The sequence below is a fragment of the Danio rerio genome, chromosome 23 (assembly GCF_049306965.1).
Source record: "Danio rerio strain Tuebingen ecotype United States chromosome 23, GRCz12tu, whole genome shotgun sequence".
In the NCBI taxonomy this organism is placed as follows: domain Eukaryota; kingdom Metazoa; phylum Chordata; class Actinopteri; order Cypriniformes; family Danionidae; genus Danio; species Danio rerio.
Window position 1 is genome coordinate 29,180,070 of NC_133198.1, and position 21,895 is coordinate 29,201,964.

The window sequence follows — 21,895 nt, forward strand, 5'->3', positions numbered from 1 at the left end:
GTCTGGGGATTTTCGCCACAGGTTTTGGAGAATGCAGAAATGGTATAGACTCAGTTTTCTCAAATTTCATGTATATAAAACTACTAATACAGTATCCGCAAAACCACAGCAGCACAAGAGACTTTTGTGAAGAAATGAAGTACGGTAATTAAGAATGACATTACTTTATCTTAATGACTTTACAAATGAACATTAATCACTTTGGTAACCTGCTGTCCTGAGAATATGAGATCCATTTTCAGTGTGGCGGTGTGCAAGCATGATTGCTCTTTCCTTTAGGCGTTAACTGTATTCTTGTGCTTTATGAAGATCAGGATCAGTACAATGTGAGAATCTCTCACTCACACATACAGTTATTTGGCTCTCACCATCTCAGATGCGTCTCACACTACTCTTTTCACACATTTTTAGCGTACAAAAGTTATTTTACCTTTTCACACACACACAAAAAATAAAGTTTCAGAGAAAAAATATAATTCTGTCTAAGTTTGGAACTACATGAGGGTGGGCAAAGGAGAGTGTTTTTATTGTTACCTAAAACCAAAACTATTAAAACAAAAGCAAAAATTAATAAATAAATAGATAGATAAATAAATACAATAATGTATATTTGTTAACATTAGGCAATGCATTACTTACAGTACTTTAAAATAAATAGGTAAAAACTGTATTATTGGTCAAACTAAGATCAATAAATGTTGTAGAATTACATTTTTATTGTTAATTCAGGTTAACTAACGCTTATCCAATGGTAACAAACGAAGCTTTAATGAAAAGTGTTACCACACAAATATTTGATGGATTTAAATAAAATAAAATGAATTAAAATATTATCATTTTTAAATAAGTCACACATGCTCACTAAGCCTGTATTTATTTGACTAAAAATACAGTAAAACTGTCCTACTGCAAAACATGATTTCAATTTAAAACAACAATTTTATAATCCTACATCAAAAATGTATTAGTTTTCACAAAACCTCAACATTAATAAAAAATATAAACAAGTCATAATAACTATCAGTGTTCAAATTATATCTGAAAGATCATTTAAGACCAAACACTCTGTGGCTGCTGCAAATTAAAAATTACAATCACAAAAATGCAGCAAAATTATACATTTGAAGCATATTAAAAATATTTGCATTGGTAATTGTATTTAAAATATTACTTTTAAACTGTATTTTGATAAATATACACATATTAAATTATTTTAAACTTGAAACTTCATTTACTCACCCTTCACTTTTTCAAAGCCTATTTGACTTTCTTTTTTTTGTTGAATACAGAATACTGAAATGTATATGAAGAATGCCGGAGGCTGGTTGAATTGACAATTCAAAGTATTTTTTTTTTCTGCTATGGAAGTCGATGGGTATCAACTTTCTTCAAAATATCCTTTTTTGTGTTCAACAGACAAAAAAAAAACCTCATAAAGTGGTTAGCACTGTCGCCTCATAGCAAGAGGGTCGCTGTTTTGAGTCCTGGCTAGGTCATTTGGCATTACTTTGTGGAGTTTGCATGCTCTTCTTGTGTTCATGAAGGTTTCTCCCACAGTCCAAAGACATGCGATATACAGTAGATGAATTGAATAAACTAAATTGGCCATAGTGTATGTGTGTGAATGAGTGTGTATGGATGCTTTTCAGTACTGGGTTACAGCTGGAAGGGCATGCGCTGTGTAAAACATTCACTGGATAAGTTGACAGTTCATTCCGCTGTGGCAACCCCTGATGAATAAAGGGACTAAGCCGAATGAAAAGGAATGAATGAACGATGAAGAGTAAATGATTAAGTAATTGTCATGTTTGAGTGAACTATCACTTTAAGATCACCAGTGTATATTCATTGTTTTTATGAGCTGTCTTTTGTATGAGCCTGTTTATTAAAATAACTGTGCCATAACTGAACCTACAAGTGTTCACTGACAAATAATAAGACAAATTATTTGTCACTGAACTGTTAACAATGTTATTTTTTCACTGATGGAAACAAGACAAAAGCTAAATAAAAAACTGTTTTAAATGAAAAAAAACTGGTAGAACTAAACTGGTTAGACTTTAATCAACTAAAAGATAATTTTCATATTAAATTTATTAGACTAAAACTACAATTGGCTTCATTCATTCATTCATTCATTCATTCATTCTCTTTTCAGCTTAGTGCCTTTATTAATCTGGGTTCGCCACAGCGAAATAAACTACCAATGAATTCAGAAAATCAAAATATCACATCCTAAATGGCATTTTAGTCAAAATTAGCTACAAAATTCTATTAAATTTAGTTGACTAAAACTAGACCACATGCCTAATTAAACACTCCCGATCAATGTAAGTGAGTCTTTTAGGCTCGTTTGAAACCTACAGGTAAGTGTGTTGGAGCAGGGTTGAAACTAAACTGTGCAGAGTTGCGGCCCTCCAGGAACTGGATTTGACATCTGTGATCTCGACTAAAACTACAATGAATTTAGAAGACTAAAATATGACAAAGGTGCAGTAGGTGATCTGCCAAAATGCTAATCGTTAGCATATTAGCTTTGGATGGCAGGGAAGGGATTGTGTTTCAAAGCATTGCCTCCTGAAATCGCAAACGTGCCCACCGCGACACGACAGCAAACCACCAACACACTAGTTCATGTCATTCGCCAGTTAGAAGTGGATGAAGTGGATGGCCCAAAGGCGTGCAGGAATTTCACTTATTACTAAGCCACACTTACATGCTATTTCAGAGCGAATATTCAGAGTAGTATGGTAAACAATATCGGGAGCTGTCATTGTTCATGGCTGTCATTGATCAGAAATGATCCAATGTGAATATAAAAGCAACTTCAGCTCAGTAAAGCAGGCTAGGCAGAATAGTGCTATTGACCAACGTTTTCTTGTTAAACTAAATATAAATCTACATTATTGATGCAGTAAAAAGCTCTTATGAAACTGAAAATAGTCACATCAATCTTTCACCAAGAGATTTCAGTGGCTAAACAACACGTCTGTGCATATAACCCATTTGTAATAAAAACATCTGCATCAGCTCTGTGTGAAGCTAAAATAGTTTTAAAACAGAACATTACCTGTCTAACAGAAATACTTCAGCCATGGTGTCGTCTTTTCTCCAGGTTGTAAAATTAACTCCAATATTGATTCAGGAGTTTAAAAAGTTTCAATTCAGCATTTGATTTCGCTGTGACAGTGACTGTCTCGTGTTGTGAACGCGCGAAGCTCATCTAGGCGTGCACAAACTAATGGCGGATATGCGTGAACAGAGATCCGCAAAAGCTCAAATCTGTATTTGTTTACAGACAGTTTGAGCTACTAATCAAAATTATGGGAGATGTCAGCTCGACAATATTTAATTGGATGAACATTTTTAGTTTTATGCCCTACCCAGAATATAAAAATACATTTAAACACATTTAGATCATTTACTGTAATTATTATTATTGGAATGTGAAGAGACTTTCAACCAGCACAACAAAAAATGTTTCTGAAGACAATCACCTACTGCACCTTTAAACTAATTGGCAATGGATTAAAACTAAAATCAAAGTTTGCAGTCAAAATGAGCACTGATACCCATATAACCCTCTTTGCCTCACCTCCTCTGAGCACCAGCACGTTGACCTCGCTGCCCACCGGCAGGTCTTTGAGAATGTCCACCACCTGCGCATGACTGAGCGTCTGCACGTTCTGTCTGTTGATCTCCTTTATGACGTCGCCCTTCAGCAGGCCCCGACACCACTGCGCGTCCAGAATCATCTTCACCTTCTGGCCCAGCGGACAGTCAGCAATGGCAAAGCCAAAACCACCCGGCCCCTTCACCAGTGGCACACTGACCAGCTCTGGCTGCAGGAGTGTGCTCTCTCCTGCCTCGGGGTGGCGTCCATTGGGCATCGCTGCAGCTGGGAGTCTGCCATCAGCGCTCATGTAATGGAGGTCTTGCAGGGGCGCGGTGCCATCTAAATGGATTGGCTGGCCGTCCATTCCTGGCATGGCGGTCATTATGTCTCCTGTGCCCTCTTCGCTGGAGTTGGTGTCCTCTGGCAATGGGTATCCACGACACAAGACCATATCCACATACTGGTTCACTGGGATTGACTGGAACATCTGCACCACATCTGCGTGAGTCTTGCCCAGCACACATGCACCATTTATGTCTACAATAACGTCACCTGAAGGAGACAGGAAGAAGGCGAATGAAGGAGATGCCGGCTGTGTGCTGAATCATAGACTGCTGCATGTGAAGACTATTAAAATGATCAAAAGTAAGCTATGATGAGTTATTATTACAAACAAGGCTAAATGACATTTACTTGGGACTGACAAATAAAAATGAATGTTTCTTTAATGTCAACATTAGATTCAGTGGCAATCATTAGCCACGTTTTTCTTTCTTGGATAAGAAGCCTGTTACAAATAGTAAACTAAGTTATGAGTAAGGCCAGACAGAATCTGTGGACACTTTTAGCTATTTCTGTGCAGAATTTTGTAAAAATTCAGATTTATGCGGAATGATTTTGGGAGTATCGCAACTAAAAACTTAATATATGAAATAAAAATTAAAACCTTTTTAATGTTTACAATACAAATCCATCTAGATCCACTTATTTGGTAAACAAAATTTATCTCTCATAAAATATATCTACTAAATACAGAATGTATTAATTTATAAACAGTATTGCGAATAAATCCAATGAACATTTTCATATTAGTCAATAATAGTACTGAAATTGATTTAAAAACTAAATAAATAGAAATGTACACATATTTACACAAGTAAATAATAGAAATCTGCGTTTTATTGCATGTGCATTTCATGTGGGCCTAGTTATGTGTACAGAGCACAAGACAATACTAAATTTGTTCTTCATTGAGTAGGAACTTAAATTTTTGGAACACTTTTCACTCGATTTACACACTATTATAACATTTAGAAATATTTCAAATTAGCTTTCATTTTCATAATCTTATATTTTAGTTTTAGCAATTTTGCTAAGTGATTTCAAATTGTCATTTTTTTTCAAACTTTTATTATTTTTTTATTGTTATGTTTGCAGGTTTAGTACTTAAGTTTCCAGACAAAAGTAATTGACTAACAGTAGTTTAATTTGTCTCTAAACCCCTTTTATATATATATATATATATATATATATATATATATATATATATATATATATATATATATATATATATATATATATATATATATATATATATTTATATATAATATATTATAATATATTATATTAATATATATATATATATATATATATATATATATATATATATATATATATATATATATATATATATTTTATATATTTATATATATATAAATACTAGTAATGAAGTCAGAATTACTAGCCTCCCCATTTGAATTTATTTTCTTTTTAAAAATTTTCCCAATTGATGTTTAACAGAGCAAAGAAATTTTCACAGTATGTCTGATAATATTTATTGTTTTATTTCGGCTAGAAAAAAAACTGTTTTTAATAAAAATGTATATATATGAATTTTAAGAACAATACAATTAGCTACTTTAAGCTATATATTTTTTTCATTTGTCACTTTAAGCTGTATAGAAGTGGTGTCTTGAAAAATATCTATTCAAATATTATTTACTGTCACCATGGCAAAGAAAAAAATTAATCAGTTTCATAAATCGGGACTGTTTTGAGCATAAATTACAAATATAAATATGAAACGCAATGTGTTTAAATTAACAATTTAATTTGGGTCACACTTTCCAATAAGGTTCATTAGTTAATGTTAATTAATGCATTTACTAACATGAACAAACAATGAACAATACATTTACTCTTGTATTTGTTCATGCTAGTTAACGTTAGTTAATGAAAATACAGTAGTTCATTGTTAGTTCATGTTAACTCATGGTGCATTAACTAATGTTAACAAGTTTGTACTTGGATGTTAATAATGCATTATTAAATGTTCAATTATGATTAATAAATGCTGTACATGTGTTGTTCATGATTAGTTCATGTTAGTAAATGCATTAACTAATGAACCTTATTGTAAAGTGTTACCTAAATTTGTGTTAAATTTGTGCTTATTGGAATATTGTGTTTAACAATTCATTAAACAGCAAAAAAGCAGTTGCAGTGGATTTTCTTATATATACCTACTTCTGGACAATCTAAAGCAGCACTGCATCCTTAACCAGATAGTTAATCCAAAACAACTATTAATTGAACCCAAAACAAAATATTTCCAAAAAATATTTATGGAAAAAAAAAAAAAACAACTATTGTCATCCATAGTAGCAACAAAAAATACTACGAGAGTATTTTCCCAGCATTTTTCAGTATACATTCCTACATGTTCAACCAGAAAGAAACTCAAACTGCATCAAACTGCTTCGGAACAAGTTCATTTTTGGGTGAACTATCTAGTAGTCTACACAACTTAAGAGCTATGGCATTAGCTTTAGCTTATCATCATGCTAATGCACTTCATATAAAGAGCGTTGTTTATGTTTAAGTATAGTTTCCATCTCAGCGGACTCTTCTAAATCAGTTTCTAATAAGATTTTATTACGCGTGGTGTTTTTGAAGGCTGTTGTGCATGTGGACACTGTGCAGCTGACTGTGATCTGGGATCGGTTTCAGCTCAAACACAGATCCTGCCACTGTGTTTAAACTGTTCATTTCGAGTCTTGGCTCCTTCTGTTATACTCTGGGGAAAGCGAACGAGTATGATATTCAGTGATAAAGAGCCAGTGGCCACAGATCCATTACTCCAGCTCAAGTCAATGATCCGCTCAGTCGGTGCAGTCTAGTCTGTCTATCTAATGGTGAATGTGTCTATTGATCAGTGCAGAGGACGGTGGGGGGATTCCTGTATGCTTTTGTACTCTGGAACAATCAATGGCATCCGTCCAGGCGCGCTTCACTTCTTGAAAGCGATTGTTCTACCTGAGTCATCCTGCTGCTCATACTGTAATACCGGCACACCATCTGCCAAAGATTCTTTCAGGAGCATCATAGCTTTCTACTGTAAGTCAAGACAATCTTATGGGTGAAATTAGATGTTATGTTTATGAAAAAGCTATATTATTTCTTACTGGCTATCTGATGAATATTGCATAAGAAAACCTGAATAATATAAAGTAAGAAAAAAGCAATTTTCAGAGTATATATTCAGATTCATTCATATTTTTAAGGTTATTAAAAACATAGTCAAACCCAAAAAGCAATATTTTATTACTTATGTCATTATAAAATGCTTCATTCATTTTTAGAACACAAATTAGGTTATTTTAAATGAAATTCCAGAGCTTTCTCATATTTGCTATGTACAATATGATGCTTGAATGTAGCACTACAGACTCTAATAGCTATACGTGATATTGCCTGTAGTAAATGCACACCTTGACGAGAATGCAGGAGCAAGCTTTAATGCATAAACATTAGACATTGGTGAATGAGCCATGTTTACATTTATTTTTAACACAAAAAAATGTTCTCTGGCTTTAGTTTGATTATGGTTAAACCAATGAAGTCCCACAGAATGTTTTAGTTAAAGTTCTGAACTTCTCTGCCGTTTATGGAGGCCAGAGAGCTCTCAGATTTCATCTAAAGTATCTTAATTTGTGTTCTCAAGCAACTGGAAAGACATAGAGAGAGTAATTAATAACATAATTCTTATTTTGGATAAACTAGTCCTCAATACTTTTAATAATAAATTACAATATATTATAATAATAATAAACTAGGAAATCAATTTGATTATTCGTTAAAGGGATAGTTCATCCAAAAATGAAAATGTGCCCAATATTAACTTTCCCACAAGTGGTTTCAAACCTTTATGAGTTTCTTTATTCTGATGAACACAAAATAAGATATTCTGAAGAATGTTGAAAGAGTGTAACCATTGTCTTACATACCAGGAAAAACAAATACTATGGAAGTCAATGTTTACAGATTCGTTATGCTTCAAAATATATTCTTTTGTGTTCAAGAGACGAAAGAAACTCAAGTTTTGAATAAGATAATAGTAAATAAATTATGAATTTTTGACTTGTGACATTTGACTTGTGTCCTCTGCAATGGACATTGCGTTTTCATCAATGTACTTTGAATTTTTTGAGCTACTCTGTCAAGTCCGGTTGTACTGTTCAGAGGGCATCCTGGGGTTTCTAGTGACATGACATTTGATTGGCTGGCATGGTAGGAACCACTTCTCACACTGCATCAAAAATGGCGGACGTACAAAAAAGCACATTTTAGGAAGGAAAGAGTAAAATTTAGCTTTTTAAATGGTATTGTACTACTATTATTATTATTATTACATGTGTAATTGTTTATTAAAGTGTCAGGAACAATACATTTAGCTTTCAAAGCTGTTAACTTGTTTGTGTTTCAAAATATCATCCTTTTTTAAACGTCCACTACAGTGGACATCAGGACCATCTTAATTTAATTAATGACTGCATGTTGTAGGAGGCAGAACTGAGGCAGAGAGGATTCTTTATAAAATAGTTGAGGGAGACTCTGATTTAGAGTATGACAATCAGACAATTAGAGAATTAGAGACAATTAAAGAATGACAATCAGTTTTAAATCACCTTTATGTTAAATTTCTTCTTAAGTTAAATCACTTCTTTTTTTGAGTTTGGCTCTCTTTCAGACTAAACTGTTTTAAGAATTTCAATACAAAAGGAAAAAAATGTCTTTTGTTTTGTTATCGTTGCATGAATATAGGATTTTTATCCCTTTTCAGCCATATCCTGTACAGTTTTGTTGTCTGAGTGGCAGTTGTTTTGAACTTAAGTGGTCCTGTGGTCCACAAAAGTGGACATGCTGTAAAACTAAAAATAAAAACAAAATGTAAAAACTCTAAATTGTATCATATTTTTTTTACCCAAAGGATGTAGGAAATCACAGAAAAAAAGAAAAACGATTCTTGGGGTCTCGGGTTGATTTATTTTTATTTTAATTTAAACTTTTTAAATTAATCCCCATCCTAAAATCACATGCAAACACAACCATTCTTTGCTTTGCATGTCGTTCAGATGCTCTCTTCCTATCAGCGCGTAGTTACTTCGCCCAAATCACCTTTAATGAGGATCAAACTTTATGGTGCAAGTCTAAAGTCTGGCCATGCAAAACAAACAGCAAATAAACATAAGTAAACAGTGAGAGTCTACAATTAAACTTCTCTTAATAAAGGATAAATGTTACGGCGGGTCAAAAACAGGCTCATAAACACACCCTTTATGGCTTTTGCGATAGCTTGTTGACACACGGAGGAATTTGCATAAAGAAATTGGATGCAGATGAATTTAGCCCTCAGCATGTGCCAGCTGAAGCATGTTTACTGCACCGCACTCCAATCCACAATTAAATGTATATCTCGGTTAAACTGTTTTACGATCCTCTGTACAGACGGTTGTCTTCGGGGAGCTCAAGTACACTGGCAGTTGTTTGCTCACACCGAGTGTTTGGGAAAGCGCTGCAATTATCGCCAAACGCGACTCTGCAGGAAAGCCAGTTCCCCTGATGCTCACCCACTGATTCTGATTTATTCTATCGCTTTCTGTGTGATCCCGCTGTGGCCACTTTCACACTATTATTTACTTGAGATCTGACAAAACAACTGCACACCAAAAAATGGATGTGGTGGCTGACTTATTGTACCGTTTGATAAACATAAATGAAGTGGGGTGTTAAAGTGCATTGTGAGACTTGGATCAAATCTAACCGTACATCCAGAATCTTGCAATTCTGTAATTACAGATTTTAATGCAAAATCAAGCAAATGACACAAAATCCAAAGCAGTTTGCAACTTTTCAAACTCATTTAGCCAAAGTGTAGTTGATGAAGGCAGCGAGACTCGATTGATTTCACCTACAGTAGCTTCAACTGTGATATAAAGAAAAATTGCTTTACTTAATGGATCAAAGTGGGCAATTATATAAGTTTATTATACAGTAGAATGGCAATGCACTCACATTAAATTTAGTTAAATATAATTTCATACTCTTAATCTTTGAATAATCTGTCTTTAATAAGACAATTACTTTGATAATTTTTTGATAATCAAATGTAGGGGTGTGCGAAGAACAAAATTTTTAAGTATTGGGTCTGCAGTTTCAGTAAAGAATTACACTAAACAACAAGTAAATCAATCAATAGATAATATAACAATAAACATTTACACAGCAGTTGACTGACGATCCTTATCGTCAGGTGGATCTGCAGTGCAAATTATTAGAGAGCATACGTTTTAGGGTCAAATTGAAAATTTAAGTGCTTAGTTTTATGATGTACTTCTGTAGGGGCATCCGCCACATAAAACACATGCCAGTGTAATTGGCGGTTCATTCCACTTTGGCAAACTCTGATAAATCAGGGACGAAGGACAGTGAGGGAGTTTTAAGATGAAAGCTCTGCCATTTTTTTTTTTTTAAATTGTAAAGCAATACAAATGCCTACCATGCTGATTAAACAACCCAAATACATCATATTTGCTAAATTTTCTTCATGTTTTTAATTTGTAGAAGAGAACTGTCAACAAAAAAACTTATTCTAACTGATTAAAGTCCACTGTGTATCAATGAAGATACAGTAATCTTGGTTAATAGGTAATCACTTAATTTATTCTCTTAATATTTTTAAGCTTAAAAATTTTAAAATTAAATTAAATAATTAGATTTTTTTATCATCATTTTAGGCCACAAAAATTTGAAAAAATGTGTAGTTAAATGAAGGAAATAGTAGTTTTCCTGAAGGAAATTATTGAATTACTTGAGGGCTCATCCACATTCATGAAGTAAGCAACACATTGACTCCAAACTGAAGGAACAGGTGGTGACTGGATTTACCTGAAGCGATTTTGTTGTCGTGTGCGGCAGGTCCATCTCTCAGGACGTTCTTCACTTGAAGGAACTCATCTGGTCGATCTCCACCGATGATGGTAAAGCCAAAGCCCTGAGGACTTTTCTTCAGTGTTGTGCGCAAGATGGCACCCTGCAGCTGAGACGGGTCCCGCGTGAATCCTCTCAAGCCAACTTCACCTGAATCAACAAATATCATGTGAGACTAACAGTTTAAAGCTTGTTTTTACTTGTTCTTTTCAGCAGCCTATTCGTGTTTTGTGTCATTTTCACTTCACGTACAGCCGATTTGGTCAGCCAATTAAAAACTAAATTACAAGAAAAAAAAAACTAAACTAAACTAAACTAAAATAGACAAAAACAAGCACTGGAAGAAAGTTCACACTGAGTGAACCAGAGAAAGATATGGACAGGGAGTCCATTACTCATTCATATTCAATAATGCAAGAGAGAGAAATGGAGAGAGCAAAAGACACATCACAAAATGAGTGAATGATAGTGGGATTGTTCTGTAAATATCCACATACACTTCAATTAATCATTTAGTCCATTTATTACAATACTACAATGACTTCTCAACATTTACTCCTCCTAGCATCACATTCACAAGAGTGTTCCTGTTAAGATCTCTAAATAATAACCATAGATTAAATGCTCAAACAACATTTGGCAATGCCTTATCTGCTAAAATAAGCTGATAATGATCCTCTACACACACAGACTCAAATACAAATTAATTTTTGGTGTCAGTGAGCACATGCAAAACGACCACTTGTATGAATTATGTTGCCATGGTGACACCTCTAAGCTGAGCGACTAATAATAAACTTTAAACACACAAACAGGATTTTTGTTAATAATGCTAAATAAATGGACACAGATGTGCATTTAGAGTTCATATGTTCTTATTATAAAATCAAATTAAATAATATTGACCAAGGTTTGATCAAAATATTGTATATTTCCAAAAATATTATTATTCATTCATTCATTCATTTTCTTGTCGGCTTAGTCCCTTTATTAATCTGGGGTCGCCACAGCGGAATGAACCGGCAACTTATCCAGCACATTATTACGCAGCGGATGGCCTTCCAGCCGCAATTTATCTCTGGGAAACATCCATACACACACATACACACACACACACTCATAAAGTATGGACAATTAAGCCTACCCAATTCACCTGTACCGCATGACTTTGGACTGTGGGGGAAACCGGAGCACCCGGAGAAAACCCACGCGAACGCAGGGAGAACATGCAAACTCCACACAGAAACGCCAACTGAGCAGAGGCCCGAACCAGTGACCCAGCGACCTTCTTGCTGTGAGGCAAACGTGCTACCCACTGCGCCACTGCGTCGCCAAAATATTATTATAATTTAAGATAACCATTCTCTCTTTTAAACATGCTTATGGTAATTTATGTGTGTATTAAGTGTAATTTCCTCTAGTCTTCAGTGTTACAATGCTTCAGAAATCATTTTTAAATGCAGATTTGGTGATATTATCATTTAATAATCTAGAAAAATGTCTTAAAAATACTTTTCCAGGAGTCTGTCAGTATACAATCTTTATTTATAAATCAAGTTTATACATTTATTTATATTTAATTTACACATTTTATAAATATATTCATAAAAACATTTGTTGCCAAATTAAATTTTCATCGACTTCAGACAAATGCTAAATTGTATTTAGGATCTCAAGACACAGAGCTTCTGGTAGTACACATAGTAAAGTCTAATAAAGGAGGTCAAGCCTTTTCATTTATGGCTCCTAAACTCTGGAATAGCCTTCCTGATAATGTCTGAGGCTCAGACACACTCTCTCAGTTCAAAACTAGATTAAAGACCTACCACACAATGCATCACATACCTATATGATACATGAGTGTGCGCCATGCAGGTGAGTGGGCTTGACAAACCACCTGTAGGACACACTTCTCCTGTCTTAATGCACCAGACATTTAGTTTGAAATACTCGTATGCTTTACATCAGCAGCTATGCTAATTATTATTTTATTCCCTAATTCCACCTGGGGATACTCATCCCGAGACTCTAGAGATTATGCAGTGCCATTGATGTACTCTAAGACCTGTGAAGAAATGATGCCAAAGTATCCATAATCCTGGACAAGGTTGTATCCCAAGCTGATGCTGTTGCGGTCATGGAGGAGCGGAGAGCAGGAAACTGATACCTGAAAGACCACAATGACAGACGAGTCTTTGCATTGATCCTATCGGCCAGCCTGACCAACTGCTGGTGACCTACTCAGACCTGCAGCTTCTCTACGATGGACGTCCAGTGTTTCCAGCCTCCGGTGCCTAGACTGCATCTTTGCACAAGAAGTTTGGCCAGAGGAGAAGTAGTCGTGCCCAACTGAGCCTTGTTTCTCTCAAGTTTTTTTTTTTTCCTTCACTTTCGTTAATTGGTGAAGTTTGTTCCTCGCCACGGTCACCACTAGCTTGATTGGTTTGGTTTGTGGAGCTGTGCATTGATGGATTTGTTCTTCAGGGTCACCAAACTTGTTCCTGGAGGGCCGGTGTCCTGCAGATTTTAGCTCCAACCCTAATCAAGCACACCTCAACAGCTAATCAAGGTCTTTTATGCATACTTGAAACACTCAGGCAGGTGTATTGAAGCAAGTTGGAACTAAACCCTGCAGGGACACCAGCCCTCCAGGACCAAGAGTCTTCAACTTCAACTCTGAAAGCTGGACTGACTCAGTTTCAGTTTACAAGAACTTCTATGTGAAGCTACTTTGACACAATCTATATTGTAGAAGTGCTATTGAAATAAAGATGAATTTAATTGAAAAAAGTATACTAAAATAGTGAAGCATTATTTATTTATTTTACTAATCTTTATATTACTTAATCCAAACATATAAATAATAGTGGATCCAAAAAGATGGAGAGTAATATTTGGTATCTGCTTTCCAGTACTGGCGGAGAATATTGCACATTTCCAAATTCTATTTGACAATTACAAGCCATTACATAACCCCCAGGAGGATTTTGAAAATGATGTGTAGAAAGTGCCTATTAAATAAAAGTGTCTGTTTTGTACTGTTCAACAAGTTATGTGATGCACATCAGAGCTGAGCACTTCCATCAGATAATCACATGGAGTTATGAAACAATACAGAGTGAAATCAGCACTTCACACTTCACCTGTTTGATGAAAAGAAAGAGTTAGAGCAGCATTTCTGCCTTTTTTAGTCGCTACAGTGTAGGTTTTATTCATTTTTACATTTGGGTTGATGTTTACATAATTCCAGCTCTGGTTTCAGATCAACCTTAAAGTCACAAATGGAAATCTTTTAATGGAATATTAGTGTTTATTATAACACAGTGTGTATTTATCAAACAAACACTGCCACCTAACAACAAGTTTAGTGATGTTGGTAAGACGTCAAGTGGAAACTCTTGATGAGTTCAAATCCACGTTACTTTTTTTCCTTTGATATTACCAAAGTAGATTACATTTATTTAAAATAATTGAAATATTCAGTGGGTATTAAATAAGAAAGTGTTTTCTTTTAAAAAAGTTATTTATGATTATGGCTAATGGTAGGTGCAGGGACAGCTTTATTACTTTAAAAAGACACAAATGGTTTAATTTATATATATATATATATATATATATATATATATATATATATATATATATATATATATATATATATATATATATATATATATATATATATATGTATATATATATATATAATTTTTTTTTTATTATTTTTTTTAAATAAGAAATAAATATATTTGTATGTGTAGGTTACCTATATGCACATCTCTGATGTGAACAGCGAAATATTGATTTGCACACACTGACAATAATCAAAACACATTTATTTTGAATTTGAAGTTGCAGATTAATAGTTGTGTATTTGTAAAATGTCATTCACAAATACAAATAGACAGTGTAGAGCAAATTTGATTGCACATTGTTCTCACATTTAGATTTGCAAGCTCTCGAGATTTGCTACCGAGTTACCTTCATATTATACTGGGGTTCTAATACCTGCCACTATTTCCGCTACATATAATTATCTAAAAAAACAACAAAAAATTAAATAATCACAAATAAAATACAATTTATTGACTACAGTGTTAAAATAATATTTTCTATTTAAATATATTTCCTATGTAAATAGCCACTGCACAAAAAAAGTATCATCAAAAGGACTTCTAAATTGGGCAGAAACTCCTCTACGCATCACTGATGATCAAGTTCACCTGTGCGAGGGCGGTTAAACCTGTCAATCAAATGAGAATAACCAACAGCAATCTACGGCAACACAATGATTGAATCAGTTTCTAATGGACAAGATTAATTGTTGTCTTACATTTAGCATTGTGTAAAAAGTCATTTGACAAGACAACTTTATGCTATGTACAAATCTCACAATACACATTACAGCAAGAGCTGTTTTTTCAAAGTGTCTGAAATGTTTTGTTCAAGTATTGGTTATTCCTAAGCCCCGCCTTTCTGAGAGTCTGTTCTAATTGGTCACCCTAGTTTTTTCAGATGACCAAATCTGAATTTCAGAACAGTAACAATTTTCTCAATATTAATAATTTTAGATAATTTTCCAGTGATGGATTGCAGCTAGATGGACATCCACTGCGTAAAACATATGCTAGTTAAGTTGGCGGTTCATAACGCTGTGGCGACCCCGAATTAATAAAGGGACTAAGCCGAAAAGAAAAGGAATGAATGAAAACTTTAGATACACTGTTTGAGACTACAAGTATAGAAATGCAAATAGCGAGTATAAACTGGCAATATGCAGATTTATTTTGTGTATTAAAAAAGATTTAAATTGCTAATGACATATTTCAGGCTTTTTAAAATGGTTTATACTAGTGCTGCACAATAAAATGTTTCAGCATCCATATCGCAATGTGCACATCTGCAATAGTCACATCACAGAATCTGCAATGTTGAGTTAGTGTTTATAATGACCATGAAGCACGTTTCAGAACATGATTTGTGGAGTAATCGCAAATTTGAACAATAATGCCTCATTCAGACTAGCAGCGACTTTGTAGCAACCTATCGCTCAGTGTGGCGATCTGGCACGGAAAATACAACCGGCCTCTGAGTCAGCTGAGAGAGGATCAAGTAAGCTCTAATGGTGTTCCTAATTGTCTGTTGCTCAAGAAAGTCAATCTTCATTTGCATAAAGCTCTCAACTTTGTCGCATCGCTCGACATGCCCACCTGGTCGCCAACGGTGTTGCTGTTGCTTGTGCAAGACGGAGGTCACTGGAAGTCGTTCACTCTCCATTAAAATGAACGGTCGCTTATCGCTTTGCTGCAGCGATTCACTTCTAGTGTGAATGAGGCTTAATAAAGTGAAAGATTTTAAATTGGATGTATTTTAAGATATGAATTGAATTTAAAATCAATAAATTCATTTTAACAATCATTTAATTGTTTTTGATTTTATATAATGGAGACAATATAATGTTGAATTTATGCTCTTAGACTCCACAGAAAACCATAAAACAAACAAATAATTTTTTAAAATCTTTTTTCTATTGCATTCAACTATGCTTGCAAATTTTTTTATTATGTTTTATGCAGATGTATGAATGCTTTACAAGTACAATTATTTAGATCACCTTTTGTAAAATTATATTCATATCACAATATGTATATCGCAGAAAAACAAAATATCGCAATGTCAGTTTTTTTCAATATTGCGCGGCCCTAGATTACACACAATGCATACCTGTCAACATTGGGATGTGAAAATAAGGGATATGCCCACCCCCTTAGTGGATTCTAGCTTCCTCTAAAGACATTAATAACTAAATCCAACCATCATTTACCAACTTTTCCATCCTTCCTTGAGGACGACACAATTTGCAAGTCTACCTGAACTATCCCTTTAAGACGAAGGTGTTTAACATTGTTCTGAATCAGCTGTAAATGGCAGCTCCTATGCTAATTACAGTCATTTATAACGCAGCGGTTGTATTATTATTATTTTTTGTCTCGTCTCATCAGAGAGCGCCAGCAGCATCAGATGAGGCCACATCAATCTCATTAGGAGAGCAGGGATGGATATCTCACCATGTGTGCTGGGAATTGGATTTGCATAATAGCCACATTGATGAGTTGGACCGGCCCTATGAAAAGGATTATGGTGATTGTAATAACCATGGCACGCATTTGAACTATGCGCCACAATTGCGTGCAAATTAGCTGCTGGACACAGGTACAAGCAAACCCATCATTCCCTAACTGATGTATTTATTTATTTATTTGAGGTTTTGTTTTCATGTTTGGTTGGAAAGGGAATTCATGGAAGAACAGGGGGGTTGATGTTTATGTTGGGTTTAAGGGCCAGTGTGTCTATTACAGCGAGCTGATTATGAAATATCAGAGTGTAATAAAAGGTGTAGTATGAAAGCTGTGCTGTTTATATTTACAGTTGAAGTTGAATTACTAGCCCCCCTGTATACAGTATGTTTTCCCAATTTCTGTTTAATGAAGAGAATATTTTTTCAACACATTTCTAAACATAACTATTTTTTAAGCTTTATTAACTAAGTTTTATTAACTAATTTCCAATAACTGAAGAAAACAAAATTCAAAGGAGGGCTCATAATTTTGACTTCAACCATATGTGTTTGTGTATGACCTGAACTCATATGTGGAGTGGGAGAAGTGTTTTAGAATTGCATGAGTATATGAATAAAACCAAATATAACGCATGAATTGTACATTACTATTATAATTGTGCTTTGGTTATGGTTATGGTTTCTGATTATTCTCTGGAAGCACTGCATGACTGCATTGTATTTTTGTATATTTGTAGCAGTCCTATTCTGAGGCAGGCAGTCAGCATCCACTCATTAAAGTGTCTTGGCCAGCTAACAGAGCGTAGAGCATAGGGGGGGCCGTGTGTGTGCTTTCACTAATGAGACAGAACAGACGTCCACTGCCAGCCTTCCAGAGGGGATAGGAGGACAAAATCAGTGCTCAGAGGACGCAGGAGCATGCAGGAGACTGACACTCACATGGAGTCCTAACAACAAACTGGCAAAATCTGCTTTAACCTTGAACAACCTGAAACTTAGCTCGGGCATGCGTGGGCTGGGACATCAAATATCATCAATATATCTTCATTACACAAATAAAGCTGCCTGAATTGACTGCAAATTAATTGAAAGTGACAAAGACAAACATTTTGATTTCAAAATACATGTTTTTAAATTTTTCATACATCAAATCAGCCTAAAAATGCAACTGTATAGATCAACATTGGAGAAAATGGCTGTCCAAAATGACATGAGAAATACACTACCTGAAAAAAGTCATGTTGCCTATCCAAGTTTTAGGAACAACAAATAATAACTTGTCTTCAAGTTGATAATTTGGTATCAGAAGTGGCTGATATGAAAGGCAAAGGCCTAGATTACGCTGATTTTATATATATATATATATATATTTATATATATATATATATATATATATATATATATATATATATATATAAAGATCATGCCTTTATTTTTCATTAGGACAGTAAGGTCTGACTTTACTTAGACAAGTCTTGTCACTGAACAGTAATAATGTACAGTATAAAATATAAAATTATGTTGCAGTGGAAGAAGAATTAATATTGTGCATGACTCCCATAAGCTTGGAGGCCTGCATTTATACATCTCTGCAATGAGATGTATGAATAAAGTCATCTGTAATGACAAAGTAAGCGTTCTTGCAGGACTCTTACAGTTCATTAAGATACTTGAATTCATCTTTAATGCCTCCTCCTTCATTTTAACCCAGTGTTTAACAATGTACATGTCTGGTGACTGGGCTGGCCAATCCTTGTGAACCTTCACCTTTTTTCCTTTCAGGAACTTTGATGTGAAGGCTGAAGTTTGAGAAGGAGCGTTATCCTGCTGAAGAATTTTCCGTCTCCTGTGGTTTGTAATGTAATGGGCAGCACAAATGTCTGGATACCTCAGGCTGTTGATGTTGCCATCCACTTTGCAGATCTCTCATACACCCCCATACTGAATGTAACCACAAACCATGATTTTTCCTTCACCAAATTTGACTGATTTCTGTGAGAATCTTGGGTCCATGCAGGTTCGAATATGTTTTCTGCAGTATTTGTGATGATTGGGATGCAGCTCAACAGATGATTCATTAGAAATTCATTAGAAGTCAAGTTATTATTTGTCGTGCTTACAACTGGAATAGACGACAAGACTTTTGTCAGGTAGTGTACATATTCAACAATCTGAAAAAAAAATTATTTTTATATTTTTAAAATATATTACAGTTAGATCCTACATTGTTTATACACATTTCATATATCAGCATTGGGTGTAAAAAAAAAAAAAAAAACTAAATTAAATTACTTTTTTGCTGACAATGAATTAGGGGATTACTTAACACTTTTAGACAATTTAATTATAGCTATTTTTACCTGTCGTAAATACTGGGTTCCACACAAACAATGTGCTGGGACAACATGGAGAAATTAAGTTAACTCATTAATTTTTACTAATTTAAGTGGATTGAACATAAAATAGTTAAGTGGCTCCCCAAAAACCTCAAGAATTGAGTTGTTTCAGCTCACTTTAAATAAGTATTTACCTCTTCAATTCAGAGAGGCAATCATGTTTTTTATACAAATATATTTTGCCTAATAACTTTTTTGTAACCAAAGAATATATCTTTTCTTACTGTGTGTGTGTGTGCTTGTAAATTACTTCATAAGCACACACACACAGTAAATTTACATTAATAGAATAAATTCATAGAATTCGTTTGCATCCTGTTTACAGAAGGATGAACAGCATGCAAATTGGGAAAACAAGTGTGTTTAAACCTCTTCTTTGAAACTTAACACCTGAACAAACACGCTTTACAAACAACACAAAAAGCAGAGAGTGCAAATAAACATTAAAAAAGCAAGAACTACAGCTTAATGTCACTTCAGAGGACAGAACAAGAACACATAATGTTGATCAACTGTAAAAAACCAGCTACAATGAGAAACGCAAGCATACTGTAAATACACAAAAGCAGGTGCAGGTGAACAAAATAAAACAAGCACAGGGTCACACATAATTACACACACAGATAGTAAAACACATCTGACAGAATAGCTGCATATGATGAAAGCTGCTGTCTGCCTGTGGGATTGTATGAGATCATATCAACCGCAGATGTTAATTATGTTCTTATGGAAATGTTCTGCTTCCTGTTCAACACACAGCTGACCATCTCATGCATCTCTTATTTCCTGAGTTCACTTTAAGTTTTGCTGGCCAGGTGTAATGTGATCAAGCACAAGAATATAAATAATATCTGTTCCGTGCAAATCTGTGTTCATTAACAAGGCACAACCTTGGCAAACAATGCATGACTGCATAATTAGATGGTTGCTTGCTATTATTTGTCACATCATGTTGGTTATACAGACTAAAATGTCACCCGATTCGAATGTTATCATTCGATTGAATGGGTATTATCAGTGGTTAACCATGTGGATGGATGATTACAGCGTTCTGAGCCTACTAGTAAGTGCAGAAGGCCCCTACTAGCCCATATTTATCAGCTAATAACGCCCATTCAGGTAAGTGATAATGTTCGAATCAGCTGAAAATACACTAGTGTCAGCTTGTCAGCCCTTTTAACTCTTTAGTTCAGTCAACCTGTTTTGGTTTAGTCAAGTTGACTAAACGTCTTGGCATTTTAAAAGTAGAATTCAAAGAGAGTCATGTATTCCTCATGGCGCCGAATGATCAGACTACTTATGATTTTATGCTCAGCATAATTGCTGTCATTTAAGAAATTTATTTGTACATTTCAATGAATTATTGCATTTTCTCCTTCAAGCACAAACGCATAAACATGGTTTATCAGACCTTATCAAGTGTACTGACTTGTTATAGACTATTATTTATCATAGTCTACATTATGAATGCTGTAAAACAAGAAGCTTCTCTCAAATATGAAAGGATTAGATTACCAAAAAATGAAAATTCCGTTTTAATCGCCCATAGCAAATGCACACAGGACACTCACTCAAAAGTGTTCTTGGGGTTTTGTATGATTACAGTTGAACCACTTAAGCAAGATTATAATAGGTGTTGACTTTTTATTAGTTTTATTTTTTTATTTCATTTTGACTTTTTGTTTTCAATTTAATATTTTTGTGTTCAGAGGACACACTAACACTACAATCTAGATCCTCAAATTCAAATATAACAGTCTACAAGATAGCAGGCCTAAGTACAATATGTGTGCAAGGCTGCTTCTGAGGTTAAATGCACAGTAGAGTTGGGAATGATCAAAGCTCTCAGATTTCATCAAAAATGAAATTAATTAATTCCTGTTAACAATAATTTTAAAAAAGCAGTTACATGAATGTTTTTCTTTTAATATGCCAACAAAAAAGTGTTGTCTCACAGAAGTTGCAAAAATAAATAATATGAATGTTTTGATTTGGTTTGCATTTATTAGTTCCTCACTGACAAGCTTTGATGACAGATGCTTTCAAAACGACTTGTGAAAGAACCCAGATATGATCTAGGATACTTTGCTCTAAGCAGAATATCTCAAGATGAGATCGCTAAACTCCGGCTTAGCTTTCACAGTGTGCAAGATTGCCAGACAACAAAGTTTAAGAAAGAAAATGCAGTCTTTTCCTTACCACTTTATTGCACTCTACCTCTCAATGATACTCCCTACCCCCCTTGAAAGTCAAGTTATTTAATTTTCTTTTCTTTATATAGCACCAGATCATAACAGAAATGATTCAAGGTGCCTTCCTACAAAACAGTACTTTGTCCTTTTAATAAACAAACAAAATGCCCTCACGCTATTCATCTTATTTACATGAGAGCTTGTCGTTTCTGTTTGCTCTCTCCTCTGTATATCACGTGTGAGGAAATTCCACTCTGACGCACGCTCTCACACAGGTAAGCACACTCCCACCAGAGGAGTGATTGTGCGTCGTAAAATATGTTTCATCAACAAGATGGAAATGGTGCTG

At 34.5% G+C, this 21,895-nt stretch overlaps 1 protein-coding gene across 7 annotated transcripts in view; it reads right to left on the bottom strand.

The window, feature by feature from the left end:
- magi3a (membrane associated guanylate kinase, WW and PDZ domain containing 3a) overlaps positions 1–21,895 on the bottom strand; it is a 259,059-nt gene that overhangs the window by 31,526 nt on the left and 205,638 nt on the right. For 6 of the 7 annotated variants that reach the window (NM_001365194.1, NM_001365193.1, XM_021469973.3 and 3 more), the window contains 2 exon segments: positions 3,596–4,168; positions 10,844–11,035. In NM_001365194.1, coding sequence (NP_001352123.1) covers positions 3,596–4,168; positions 10,844–11,035 — 765 coding nt within the window. 7 annotated transcript variants of the gene reach the window in all.